Source organism: Pelmatolapia mariae, linkage group LG16_19 (genome assembly GCF_036321145.2).
Source record: "Pelmatolapia mariae isolate MD_Pm_ZW linkage group LG16_19, Pm_UMD_F_2, whole genome shotgun sequence".
Classification (NCBI taxonomy): Eukaryota; Metazoa; Chordata; class Actinopteri; order Cichliformes; family Cichlidae; genus Pelmatolapia; species Pelmatolapia mariae.
Genome location: NC_086241.1, coordinates 16,727,949 through 16,742,133, shown reverse-complemented (window position 1 = coordinate 16,742,133; position 14,185 = coordinate 16,727,949). Strand labels below are relative to the sequence as shown.

General features: G+C 38.6%; 1 protein-coding gene across 1 annotated transcript; it reads left to right on the top strand.

Moving 5' to 3' along the window:
- The first annotated feature begins 4,209 nt into the window (after positions 1-4,209).
- On the top strand, positions 4,210-13,083 carry LOC134644455 (acetylcholine receptor subunit alpha-like). Its single transcript, XM_063497522.1, has 9 exons — positions 4,210-4,265; positions 6,183-6,325; positions 6,428-6,472; positions 8,235-8,344; positions 8,748-8,943; positions 10,244-10,481; positions 12,186-12,409; positions 12,620-12,856; positions 12,955-13,083. Exons 1-9 carry the CDS (start codon positions 4,223-4,225, stop codon positions 13,081-13,083), a joined length of 1,365 nt encoding a protein of 454 aa, XP_063353592.1. The 5' UTR covers positions 4,210-4,222.
- Positions 13,084-14,185: the final 1,102 nt, after the last annotated feature.

Below are 14,185 nucleotides of genomic sequence, written 5' to 3'. Positions count from 1 at the left end.
GAAGTGCCTTGAAGTGGCTGGGGCACATATGTGACAGCACACCTGACATCTGGCCGATATAAAGTGAACTTGTTGCTCAGGTTGGGGCGGCAACATTCATCCTTAGTCAACACTGTAAGCCAAGGCTCAATATGGCCCTTAGAACAATTGCAGATGTGGGTTATATTTGGCCCGAGCATCTACCTCAATCTGGGAACGTTATACTTCTATAGTTGCTGCACTATCAAGAAATTGAGCACAACTTTATTTTACTAGTAAGTTTTGTACTTGTAGAAAAAAAATCTCCCCATAGACCTGAATTCTTGTTCATTTTTTAAAAAATATGTATTTTTAAAAACACATCATTTGACATGTTTCATCATTACTCTGAACATGAACGTTATATTTTGTTACTTTGTTGTAAAAACTCACTAGAGCATGAAAATTCCCACAAAAATGCATTATTTATTCATCCTATATTTATTTTTTACATTTTTTACATCTTTGACTGGGTCTGTGCTATAGATATGTAAAGGAAACTATTAAGTACAGACACGTTGCTGGTTTTGATTTGTTAAGAGATTTGTTGTTCATAGTAAGAAAACATACAATAGCTAGTCTTGTGCATTAAATAAAGAAGAGAAAATATATACTAGACATGGAGGGATGGCAGGGATGACCCTGACACTCTTTCATTCTGCATATTCATGATGACGGGTTGTGCCTAAAAGCGCACATGTCACGTGTCACATGACTTTACAGAAATCCCTGTAACATCCCATCAGTCACACAGATTCACTGAGGAATTAAAACCAAACCCACATTACCTGCGGCAGCACCACTGCACTCTGGGGAGGTTGTTAATTACTGGATATATGTGCAAACAATGTCACATGAAATTTGTGGATTTTGAGTTTAATTACCCACAGGTTATGTCCTTCCATGCAATTTCCAAGAACCAGTCATGCACGTCACCAGTGGCTCATTACATGACCAGGGTTTCATACTACTGAGGCTCAGAGAATAAATTGAAGTTGTTTGGAAAGCGTGTTTATTCCACGTGATTTTAAAATGTGTTTTCCCTCTAGCCTTGGACACGTGAGCGTTCAGACTGTAGTATTGTTTTCTATGTTGTCTGCAGCTTCATTTCCAGCCTTTCCCTCCATTTAGGTCTTTGTGCCTCAAATTTCACCACTAAGCATTTGAGAAGCAATCACTGCTTGACATTTAATCACTCCGGTGTTGTGGCCACATCACATTGAGTTAATGTAAGCTAAATTCAGACTTGTCTCCGGTGATTGTGTGGCAAAATTGGATTTTCATCCAACCGTTTAGTGCCCCCCTACCATTATCAGCCATTTTAAATATATCATAGTACTGTGAATGAGGGTAAGCCGCACAAATAAAGCTATCAAGCTTTCTATCACTCAGTCAGATGTGGTGATAACACCATGCTAGAGCAGCGTCTGCCAAATGTATTGTGCACTGGATGTGCATTATTCACAGCATGAGAAATCTGAAAGGCTGTGATCCATGAGATAACTGACCTTTCTCTCTTAACTGGATGGCAATGCTTTCTTCCCTGCTGAACGCTGACCTGAATACATTTACAAGCGCTGAAATATAAGTGCAGAATTTGAAATGGCAATGCTTATCCTTTTAATTAGAGGCTAACGCTTGACATTATAACACTGTGACTGTTTCTGTGGTTTAATTTATACGCTTTCCAAATGCACACAATTTTTCACTCGTAAAAGCGTAAATATTAACACATAACAATAATATATGGAAACAGGAGTAATACATATTGAATTAAAAATCATGTGTATGCAAAATTTGAGTCAGTGTTTCTACATTTACGTTGCCACAATTTGTAACAAAGCACAATGTTTTCTTTGTAATTTCTAATCCTCTTAATGTTCATCAAACCATAACAATTCAATATGGTGTCCACTGTTCATCCACCACCTGCAGGTATTACATAGGTGCTTTTATTTGTATTCGCTGAATATTTAATCACTCACAGAGCAGATGTAAACACACAACTCGTACTGTGAGGCTTCAAAGCTGGACAATGCACCAGAAGTGTCCGACTGAGACAAGGCTGACTGAGCAGATACAATGAAGGCTTGTCCTGCATTACATGACAGACTTGGAAAAAGGCAAAGCGGTGCTAACACGGTGTAAATTCAAATGACCTGAGTGGCTGGTGGGAGAGCAAAGGGGGAGGGTTGAGAAGAATCTCTGTTAATTCAGATATTGCCAAAATGCTCATTTGTTCTTAAGTGAGATGAATGAGGCTCGTGGTTCAGTGGTTGGCTGATTGAACGGAGTAGATATGTGAGGAAATTGAGTTGCTTGACCCACCACTGGCCCGACAGGATGGGGCAGTGCACAGCAAGAAAGAAATGCGTGGGTGTAACACCTGCCCTCTAGAAAGGACACAGTGTGGACTGACAAAGCTTTAAACAAAGCAGTCTCACAACGTGATCCATTCTGAAGGTGTTTCTGGCAGGGGCAGGTCCAAAAATGCTTTTCTATAGGGTTGACAAGCTGAGATCACCACATATTTTGTGGCTAATCATTTTACTCAAAGGAGTATAAAGACAATGACAATGTGTCTGCATGGCAACAACAGTAATAGCGAGTAACTGGATGTAACTTTTGTAAGTTTGATGAGTTTAACCCCTCCAGCAGCACTTTATTCTGAGTGGTGGCCATATTTAGTCTTTTGTGGCACTAGCCACCCCTGGCCACCACTCAGCATTGCCTCATGTGTCCTGGAACTTTTACTCATACTTGGTTTTGGCCCTGTTCTCTGGAGCTGTAGGTGATCACTTGCAATGACCATTTTGCTCAAGTCTTCAGAAAAAAGCAACATTGAAAATGTACGCATAATAATTAGTTATCCCTAATTTCTTCATATTTTTCTATCAAAATAGAAAATATGTACAGTGGTGTTGTATGAAAAATATGCAAACATAAATGGAAATATACCATATAGCATGACCACAACATAGCCTGAACTCTCTGAGGCAAGCCATCTTGTAATTTCCTTAAGTAGCCTTCAGGAATAGTTCTCCCGGCTCCTTGTAGGACATTTAAAGCTCCTCTTTGGATGTTGGCTGCCTTTTGTTCCATTCACTATCAACATGATCCCACACTGCTTCAATAATGTTGACATTTGGGCTCTGGGGAGGCCAGTCTATGATGAATGGTGTTCCATTGTATCTTGATGCATGTTCAATCATCCAGGTAAGGAAATCCCAGAAAGTTGATTCTGCTCACAATAGATATGCCAAGTTGTCAGCTCTTTGGGCATTACCTTTTGGAGATTCAGTTAAAGAAATGGGAACATATTATGTGTTTTGTGACAGGCTGCTTGAAATAACGTAGCTAAAGATACTATTTAAAATGGGTTCTGTGATGAGTAGACACAACACTGGTTCATCCGTTGGGTTAGGTGCTTTTTATATGCTGCATTAATTCACAGGTCAGTGTTAAGTGGCTTAACAACCAAACAAAAGCATTCTTCTAAGAATGGTCACATGCAAGGAATGGATTAAAAATGAGCAAAAAAGCAACCGATGTCCAAAAGAAAAACTGGAGAACGATTGCTAAAGATCACTTTTTAAAAAATTAAAAGAAACAGACTCCATGGAAGCAAAATATAAAGAGATTGAATGGCCCAAAACTGTATGCTTTTTTGGGCCAGCTGAAACATCTTGTAATGTTGAACCAATTAAAATCATCTGTCACACTTGAATTTTTGTTTTTGTTTTTTGTTTTTTTTGTCCTGTGGCACAAACTCATAAAGACAGATTTATCAACGTGGAGACATCATTTTGATTTACACAGGTCTGAAGATAAGGATTTCAAAGCTTCAATAACAGATTATTAGAAAGAGAAAACGCACAGAGAAAGCATGCTCCGTGTCTTTGCACCTAGAGGTTGTGTGTGGCCAAGTTCATGATACGATATTTCAGGGGTGGATTACTGTGGTATGTTGATCTTATATGTTGTGTCGCTCTCAAATGACAAGCGTTGGCAGGCAGTCTCTCACATCCACTGTGCGACAATAACAACCAGGCTGCCAGTGGAGAGCTTGAAGGTTGCACAGTAAGTCATTTGCCAGCGCTAAAAGAATCTTTTACATGGTTCAACGCGTTTTAATTCTCGAGTCATCAACAGGCAAAGTGTCGAAGATGGATCTTAGTTTGGATGCCTGAGTTTACTCGCAACAATGAATGTTGTGATTTTTGTTTTTCATCTAGTCACCCTAACAGGTAAGAAATTGTTCTAAACTAAAGAAAGTGTGTGCTAGATCACTTTTGACATAGTGTACTCGCATTTTTTACATTAATTAAATGTTTCAGACATCAGTTATAATTATACATAAATAAAAATACAAATAAACTCTTTATTAATTATATTTACAGAAACTTCTCTGAGGTCAGTGCAATCTGATCCAATTCACAGAACACAACTAATGAGCAAATTTAAGCTTTGTACAAACTGGCTCTCTTGCAAGGCCAAGTACAGTGAGGCTTTTTCTTCTGCGTTTCAACCCTTCATCTGCCTGTCACCACATGAAGTCATCTGCATAATTATAGACAGGCAATCCCTTAGTTTACTGTGTTGAATGTCCCGAGAATCATTCAAGCATTCAAACCACATGTTGCTGTAAAATGGCCTTCATTTCAAGGTCAAGGGAAATGAAAGGAGGTCCTGCTTTGGCTTGTGACAGATGCGTAGTGGAAAATGGGAAAAAGAATATCTCTGTTAACAACCCACACAGTAGAGCCATCACATGTTTCAATGAAGTGTTGCCAAAATTAAACTCTCTGCACGTACACACTGTTTGTTGTGTTTACACTACAGGCAGTCCCTATGTCTCCAGGACACAAATATATTGACAAAAACTAAGCCAAAATGCAGAAGCAATGCGTAAAAAAATTAAGTAAAATCCAAGATTCAGTGCCCGAGGTGTCCAAAGCCTGTCCTCACCTCCTCACCACTCCACCATTGTATTTAACAGTTGGAGGAAGTTTGTGCTGATACGCTGTGTTTAGTTTTCGCTCAGTGTGATGCCGTGCATTACTGCCAAACATCTCCACACTAGTCTTCTATGTTGTCCCAGAGGTCTTGTAGTTTGTTCAGATGCAACTCTGCAAACCTTGGCTCTGCTGTCATGTTCCTTTTTTTCCCTCCTGGCAAACCTTCCAAACAAGCAACTGTTAACTTGTACTGTTGTGAACTTGAAAATGAAATTGAACGTGCACAGGCCAGTAGAGTTCTCTGTGCATTGCAAAGTCTAACTTTGGGATGAATTTGCTGGGACATCAACTCATGGGAAGATTGGTTTTTCACTTGCAAACAATCTTTCTCACTATTAAATGGTGGATGATTGTTTGACAAAGGGCCTTATAACCTCTCCCAGATTGATGGCCAGCAACAATTCCTTCGCAATTCCTAAGTCCACTGCTGATTTTTGCTCCTTAGCATTCTATTAAAACACACTTGAATGTCCCAGAACAGCAAAATGCCCAAACTTCTGCTTTTATAAAGGTGCTCACACTTGCTGATTATTAGTTAACCAACTGCATTTTACTAGCAGCACCCGGCTGCTACCTACCCTCTTAATTCCTATGAAACCAGTCACAGTATAATTAGTTTTTTTACTCACAAATGTTGCATTTTTACTCAATTTTTGTTAAATAAATAACAGAACAGTATATATTTTTATGTCTGTAGTTCATCTGAGGTAATATTTAAATAACTTCAAGACCTGCTAAGGAAAAAAAATAATGTCCAGATACAAAAACCCTTAGAACTAAAAGGTGTACTTTCTTTTGACAGTCTGCATGTATACGTTTTATTTATATATCAAGTAAAAGTCTATTTTACATTGTAAAATTTCATGTCAGCACTTTAAGAATTATGCAGCACACATACTATAGATACTACACACCATGGAAACAAGAGTTTATTTTCACACTGCCGTGTACTAATTTTACAAACATGTTGCACCTACATTATCACGTCTGTTTTCCAGTCACACTAATTTAGGTCACCCTAAGTGTCAGGTGTTCTTAAAAACCATCTGATTTTCCAGCACTCAAGGAGAGCTACCAAGAGTGATGTCACTGTTTAAATGACTCCAAACGTAACTCATCACAAAGCAACTATGTTGTCTGTTTCAGGCACGGCCTGGGGCTCCTTGGAAGAAACACTTCTATTTAAAACCCTTTTCACTGGTTACAATAAGGTTGTCCGTCCTGTCAGTCATTTCAAGGACAAAGTGAACGTTACTGTGGGTCTTCAGCTCATTCAGCTCATCAGTGTGGTGAGGTCTTAGTTCGCAGTATATCACCTGTCATAAGATTCACTGTTGTCACACAATGCTAATCTCTGTATGAGTAACACAACACATTTTTTGGATCCACAGGATGAGGTTAACCAGATTGTCACCAGCAATGTGCGACTGAAACAGGTTTGTTAATTTTTTGTTGTGTTATCGTGTATAAAAGAGAAGGAAGGTACTCCTCTATAGTCACTTCTGGTATCAACAAAAAGGCCAAACTCAGTCAAATATTAGGCTGCACTGACTTTGACTTCCTTTAATTCATTGGTAGGTGATTTTTGCCAAATAAACCCAGGATTTTATACTATTTTATATTTTATACTATTACTTCCTCTAGTATTGTTCAGAAAAAGACAGATTAACCAAAAAAAATCAGAAAAAGACATGAGGTAAATAATCAAATAATCAATACTTGCTCACCACGGGTTAAAGTGTGTGTGTGTGTGTGTGTGTGTGGGGGGGGGGTCCTAACAGCTGCTGTAGCAGTGTGGAAGAGGAGGAAAAAAGAGACACAAATCTATAAAAAAAAAAATTCTGACCTTTTTGAAGTGAATTTTCTGAGGCTTACCGTTCTTTGTGGATTTAACTGAATTACAGTTCAGCTTAAACTGATGTCTGTTACACTCAATGTAACCTTACAATAACTGACCATGAACACCACAGTCTTCTCTGTACCAGCTCAACATAGCATGATGGTAAACTTAACCACAATACTGCAAACTAAGCAGTTTTTCATGCACTAAATTGTATTAGTATTTTCATGCAATCTGAATTCGAATTATTATATGCTGCCAGCTTGAAGAAACACAATGGTAGAGTAGCACAGAGTAGCTGGTACTCCTCTACAACACTGCAAATTTTGGTATCAATCTGACTCTTTTGGAGAGCTGGAATATAAATGTGCCTGTCTCTAAAACCCTTTGGATCAGTTTCTGTTGTTTAAATTATAGTACTTGTTTGGGGTACATTATATTTTTTGTTTCCAAAAGATAATTAATTGACCCAGGACAATGGGCTACATATTGACCTTAAAAGATAGAAACAAAGTATTGATCCTATCACACTAGTATCGATACAATACCATAACCAGCATTGGTATTAATACTATGGATATTTTGATAGACCCATCTACCTCTAGTAGCTGGACAGGGTTAGGGCAAATCCATCACTTCCTTTCAAACCAGGGCCACAGCTATATTTTAGCGACCAAGGCAAATGCAAGGAGGTTTTTTCCCAGCTGGCTGGGACTTTTCCCTACCGACACATGGTCGCCACAGGAACACCGATGGCCTGTAGGGCTGCTGACCACTAACCACTAACAATCGATTGGGGAATACAAATTTTTCCCTCAGGACAGGCTCCCTATAGACTGATCACTGACCAGTCTATAGGCCTGTGTGACTAGAGCTTTATTCACCTGATCCTACAATGTTTGATTGTCACACATCCGAAAAGACTGGTTAACATTGTATGGTTAGTGATCACATGTCTGCAAAACCTCAAAAGTAGACAGCAATCATTCCCACGAGAACTGCCTGAGAAATAACAAATCATCATTATGTTTAGTCTATAATTAACTCCCACTTTTCTAAGTAGTTTATGATAAACTATGATCCAAACACCAGAAATCACAGAACAGTAACTATTGATTCATTACTGATTACTTCAAGATAGTTTGTTGTCCACCAAGCATTGTGCAAAATACTTTGTCCCTCATTACTTCAGGCTTGCTTCACCATCATTGTGTCCACTTTCAGCATGATGATTATAATTTTGACTCATTAACAGCTTTTGTGATGTTTTCTGTTTTTTCCACTAAATGAACCATTTATACTGGCTGCTATTTTTGAAGTATAAACTATTGTCCTGGCTGTCCCTCTCTGTGTTTCAGAAATGGAAAGATGTGAACTTGCAGTGGAACCCAGAGGATTATGGTGGCATCAAAAAGATCAGAGTACCTTCCAGGGACATTTGGCGTCCTGATCTGGTTCTTTACAACAAGTATGTATTCAAGCTATAACTGACCAATGCCATGTATATATTTTTTTTTCCTAAAATAATTTCCTTAATAAAATTATGCTTGACCTGAAAATTCTGACTGCAAGAAAACAATCAGCACACTCATCAGTGATATTTTGGATCACACATTTCTATACTGCAGCATGTAGTACGTGATAGCTTGGATTTCATTGTGCTAAATTTGGCCTCTGTATAGCAGACCCCCCCACCCCCGTGCCATATGCTGCATTGACACACTGCTGTTTTTTTCCCTTGACAACCAGCTCTGCTGCCACAACAACTTGTGCCAACTGCACCCTGTCCTCAAGCGCTGATGTCACCCTGCGTGAACATTTAACTTATTATCTCCTGTGTTGATGCCGCCTGTGCTTGTCTGTACCCACAGTGCCGACGGTGACTTTGCCATTGTTCATGAGACCAAAGTGCTGCTGGAGTACACTGGGATGATCACATGGAACCCACCCGCCATCTTCAAAAGCTACTGTGAAATTATTGTGTTGCATTTCCCCTTCGACCTCCAGAACTGCAGCATGAAGCTGGGTACCTGGACCTACGATGGGAACTTGGTCGTCATCAATCCCGTAATACATATTAACCCAATCACAGTCTGTTTCTTACTTAAAGTTAGTTGAGGAGATTTATGCCACTCTCAATTAGTCTGCCTCAGTCCAAAAAAACCAAAAGTGTACACAAAACTTACAAAATAATGACAAATGACAACTTCTGTTTTGCATGAATAAAAGACAAAATTATTAATTGACACAAGAACTCAAGCTGTCATTTGTACATACACAAAAACGATGTTACAACATGTAAATAATTTAGTTTCCTTTATTTACACTGGCATGGGATAGGCAAGAAGTTCCCCTTCTAGTCTTTCTGATAAGCTTGTAGACAACTACAATTTTAGCCAACTAAATTTTAGGAAAAGTCATGAATTGCATATAAAGGATCGACAGAGTGACTATGACATCAGCCATTCATTTATTAACTGCTGTTTTAAAGCCTCAATTTCTGACTTTAACCATGCTTTGCTTAAGAAACCAGATGTACTACTTGGACAAGAGTGTGGAGTTAATCAGCTAGCACTAGCTAACTAGCTTGGTTAGCAAAGTGCACATGATACAAATACAAGCTTAACTTAAAATGAACAAACTGGAACAATCAATCTGTTAGTTTTTTACTACAACAAAATACAGGCTAAGATGCAACAGACTGAGAAGGTGCTTACTCTGTATGCCCACATTATAGCCACTTGTCAATCACAGCCATGCTTTAAAATACACTCTCTTCGCTATATCTAGCACCCATATTTTACAAATTCAATTGGAAATGGATCGACATTTATATAGTGATTTTCTAGGCTTTATCAGCTTCTACTGACCATTCAAAGCAATCAGTTAAATGTACTTAATCATGCATTCATAGGGTTCTTTATTTAATACCTCCCTAAAGAACCTCTTTTCCATGGCTAATTTAGAATCTCTAATTAACCAAGCATGCTTGTCATTGGATGGAGAACCTGGAAATAACCCATTCAGGTACAAGAAGAGCAGGCAAACTCCACAGAGAGAGCACAAGTGAGAGTCTGAACCAGGAATTTTCTTGCTGTGAGGCAGCAGGGCTAACCACTTCACCACCATTGAAAAAAACTTAAACCTAGCGAGCAGGATGATAAATTCATGAGATTATTTATCAAGTCAAACGCAGGGTTATTTTCTCAAAAACACTGTTACAATCTGACTTTCTTTGCAACCAGACAAAAAGAATGAAAGCAGATTTAAAGCTTACTGATTTTACTTTCTTTATAACTTTCTTTACATTTCTCTAGAAAATTTACATAATAGGAATATTTATCATTATATTCATATTTCCTGACAGGACAGTGACCGCCCAGATCTGAGCCACTTTATGGAAAGCGGAGAATGGGTGATGAAGGATTTCCGTGGCTGGAAGCACTGGGTGTACTACGCCTGCTGCCAAGACACCCCCTACCTGGACATCACCTACCATTTCCTCATGCTGCGGCTTCCTCTGTACTTCATTGTTAATGTCATCATCCCGTGCATGCTCTTTTCCTTCCTCACTGGCCTTGTCTTTTATCTTCCCACGGATTCTGGTATGTTTACACTGAAAAAAGTAAACAAAACAATAAAACATCTATCATAGATCATAATATACAGAAAGTTTTAAACACATCCTCTCACTAAAAAGGATATAAACCATAATTCTTATAAGTAATTTGATATACTAATATACATTAATATACTTGAGGAAGTTTCTCACAATCTTGACAAATATAGTACTAGATTTATCTCGAGCTTTGCTTTTGTTGTATGCTTTTCAAATATTTTCAAAGAGAATCATTAACTGCGAGCCAATACTTCAGCCTCTTTGGAAAAATGGTATGTTGTTTCCTTTCAAGAGGTTGACAGAAAGATTTATGCCACTTTCATGTCTGGAAGGAACAGCCAGTTAGCTAGCTTAGAATAAAGTCTACAAGCTAAGCTATTTATAACATGTCCAAAGGTAACAAACTCCATCTACTAGTACTTGTAAAACCTCAGTAACCTTAAAACCTTACAATTGCATAGACAATTGCAATTTTCACCTAAAAAAAAATCTGTTTAGAAAAGGAAACATTTAAAATGTTATTTAATCACGTTTTTCAAATCTGTTTAAGTACATTTGCTTGAGCTTCAGACAAAGCCAGCTCTTTTACTGTTTCCTGTGTATGTGTACATATATGCAAACGATGCAAATTGTCAAAATTAGACCATGGCCACTATTTGGCTTTCCTATTATGATATCAACTGAAACCGTGTTGGAGAAATAGTTAAATGCTGCCTGTCAGTCCAAAGTGTCTCTACACTGGCTGTTTCAGGAACTGCACAGCTTATGTGCACATCTGGCCATGTTCCCAGTGTGTCGGTCTGCTTCATTACCCAGAGTCCCTCTGTGCTGTCATGTCTGAAAGCAGGCCTTTGCTTTAATGTATAATACATCACTTGATCCCTGTTTCTGATATGGCTGCTGACAGGAGAGTGTGGAGGAGATGCTAGTGCCAAAAAAGATGCCCTCCCTGGGATAAATGCTCTTACTGAGCAACAACAAAAACAACCCCCAAAAAAAGAACATGTCTCACATTTTACTCATGTGAAATGGTGTCAAAATCTCTTTATACTCCTGGCTTTATGAAAGAGGAAAAAAGTAGCCTATCATTGTTTGGATTTGATTTGCTTATTTGGGTGAACAGTGCAAATGTGCTCCTATATAAATTCAATTCCTGGTTAGCTGATGGGGTTCAGGAAACAGCCCTCCCTTGTGGCAGTTAAATAAGATTGCATGTTCATGCAGTTTAATCTGCACGACATTTGCACCTATACGTTCATGTTTTTCAGGTCAAGTTATGGTCTAAACATGTTATCAACCCTTCAGAGTATCGGGGATTAGTTATGGCATAAACATGGTGTCCCTACGTTTACCATCATAGTTCCTAAGAATGTAATTAAATTATTTTCTTTCCTTTTCCTTTTTATTTGAATTATTTTTAGACTACTGAAGAGGTCAAGAATAGTAAACAAAAGAAAAAAAAGATCTGATGAACGTCTACGTATCATGTGCTGATCAAAACTGCATACTGAGAAATGGAATTTGAACTGAAATAATTTAATAGGCAATTTTGTGTTCTTTGATTAATAAGTCCCTATTGTCACATGACCAGAAATATTTACACAACAGCTGACTGTGTTTGAATTTCTATACCTCATGCTGATTTTTACACAAACTAAGAAAGAGTGAAAGTTATAATGGTGTCTTCCAGGTGAGAAGATGACCCTCAGCATCTCTGTCCTGTTGTCTCTGACTGTGTTCCTGCTGGTCATTGTGGAACTGATCCCATCTACCTCTAGCGCTGTACCACTCATTGGGAAGTACATGCTCTTCACCATGGTGTTTGTCATTGCATCCATCATCATCACTGTCATTGTTATCAACACCCACCACCGCTCCCCGAGCACTCACACAATGCCACACTGGGTCCGCAAGGTGAGCACAAGAAAGCAAAAGACTACATTTTGATATTGGAGCTGAATAACTAAAGGAGTAGATTTGCTCAAGCGAGGCATGCTTGAGTTTTTCTCCTGCATTATATTGCCATCTAGTGGTAACAGACTTAAAATGTTTTTTTTCTCCTTTTTGTCCATCTTTTCTGGTATTGCACATTCACTGACACATTTGTCGTCTCCTTCATGATAGGTTTTTATCGAAACCATTCCCAACATCATGTTCTTCTCAACAATGAAACGCCCGGGAAAGGAAAAGCAGATAAAAACCATCTATGGAGCTGATTTTGATATCTCAGATATCTCTGGAAACCAGGCCTCTGCTGTTCCCTACTACTCACCCATCACAAAGAATCCTGATGTGCGCAGTGCCATTGATGGGGTCAAATACATCGCAGAAACCATGAAATCAGATGAGGAATCCAGCAGTGTAACCATCCTTATAATAAAAAATGTTGCTAATATGTTGCTAAAATCCAATCTAGAGTCTTGCAATTGATACATTTTCTCTATTGTTCTTTTTTCCAGGCTGCTGAAGAGTGGAAGTTTGTGGCCATGGTGTTGGATCACATTCTGCTTTGTGTCTTTATGGCTGTGTGTCTAATTGGCACATTAGCGGTGTTCGCAGGCCGCCTCATTGAGCTGAGTATGCTTTAAAGACCCATCCTTATATTCTACCAGCTACACTTCTCAGGTGATCACATTCACCTTTGTTTTTTGAAGTTCCTGTACAGGCCTGACAACATTTACAGCTTGTTCTGCCTTTCTCTTGTTGTTTGTTTTTGGAGTGTGAACAATTGTATCCTGTACGAACATGTAATTTGAAGTATTTTCATATTTATATTCAGCATATATTGACAGAGTTACTTTTTCCCTTGTGTGTATGGACAGGAACATGTGTGCAACTGGACATAAATCTAATGTTGTGTAATATTGTGCAGCTTTGCTTGACATGTTTATACTGTACAGCTGAATAAAATTGTTTTGTCCTGTTACAAGGTGAGATATGACTGAAGGGTAGGCTTTATAGCGCAATAAGCAGAAAACCAGATGAAAATTGATAGCCTCCTTCCTGCAGCTCCTTGCTTTATTCTGTTCTATTCTCCTGATACAAGAGCACTGGCACGTGCTTCATACCACTAAAAATATGAAAATTCTGACCTACACCTTCCCAGGTAAACATAGAGATTAGGAAAAAAGAATCCAGTTCTAGCTAATGTACGTAGCAGCACACGGTAGAATGACAACTTCTGGAGCACATTTTAATGTCTTTAATATCAAATGGTACATGTTAGAATCATATAAGCTATAATCTAATTATAGCTGGTAATTGTGTTAATTGTGCCTAAGTTTAAAGCACGAGGGTCTGATTGATAATCATGTCACGATTATCAATCAGACTTATTTTTCTTAAGCACTTCTGCCTTTTGTTTCCCACGACACTGTTTACACTGTGCACCTTATGTCGGCTCTCTATTTGAAATTCAAATATTAATGCAGATTCTGTGCCTGCCTACTTTTACTTGTAATGTGCTTTTACGTGCTTACTTAGCTCTTGGCTCCTCAGTTCACAGCAGTTATTTGACAGGTGCATGTGACACAGGCATCAGCTAACTTTTTTACTTAACTCTGTGGGCACACAGGGTCCACAGCAAGGTGCTGGAAACAATCCTAAGTGATTTTGGTTCATGTTGACATGACGGTGTCACACAGTTTCTGCAGATGTTTCACCTGCACATTCATCATGTGAATCTCCCAT

Bases quoted from the DNA above. Each gene is read 5' to 3' on its own strand.
- LOC134644455 (XM_063497522.1), top strand. From the start codon at position 4,223: ATGAATGTTGTGATTTTTGTTTTTCATCTAGTCACCCTAACAG. The intron at 6,473-8,234 runs GTTTGTTAATTT...TCTGTGTTTCAG, and splicing joins GCAATGTGCGACTGAAACAG to AAATGGAAAGATGTGAACTT. The intron at 8,944-10,243 runs GTAATACATATT...ATTTCCTGACAG, and splicing joins ACTTGGTCGTCATCAATCCC to GACAGTGACCGCCCAGATCT.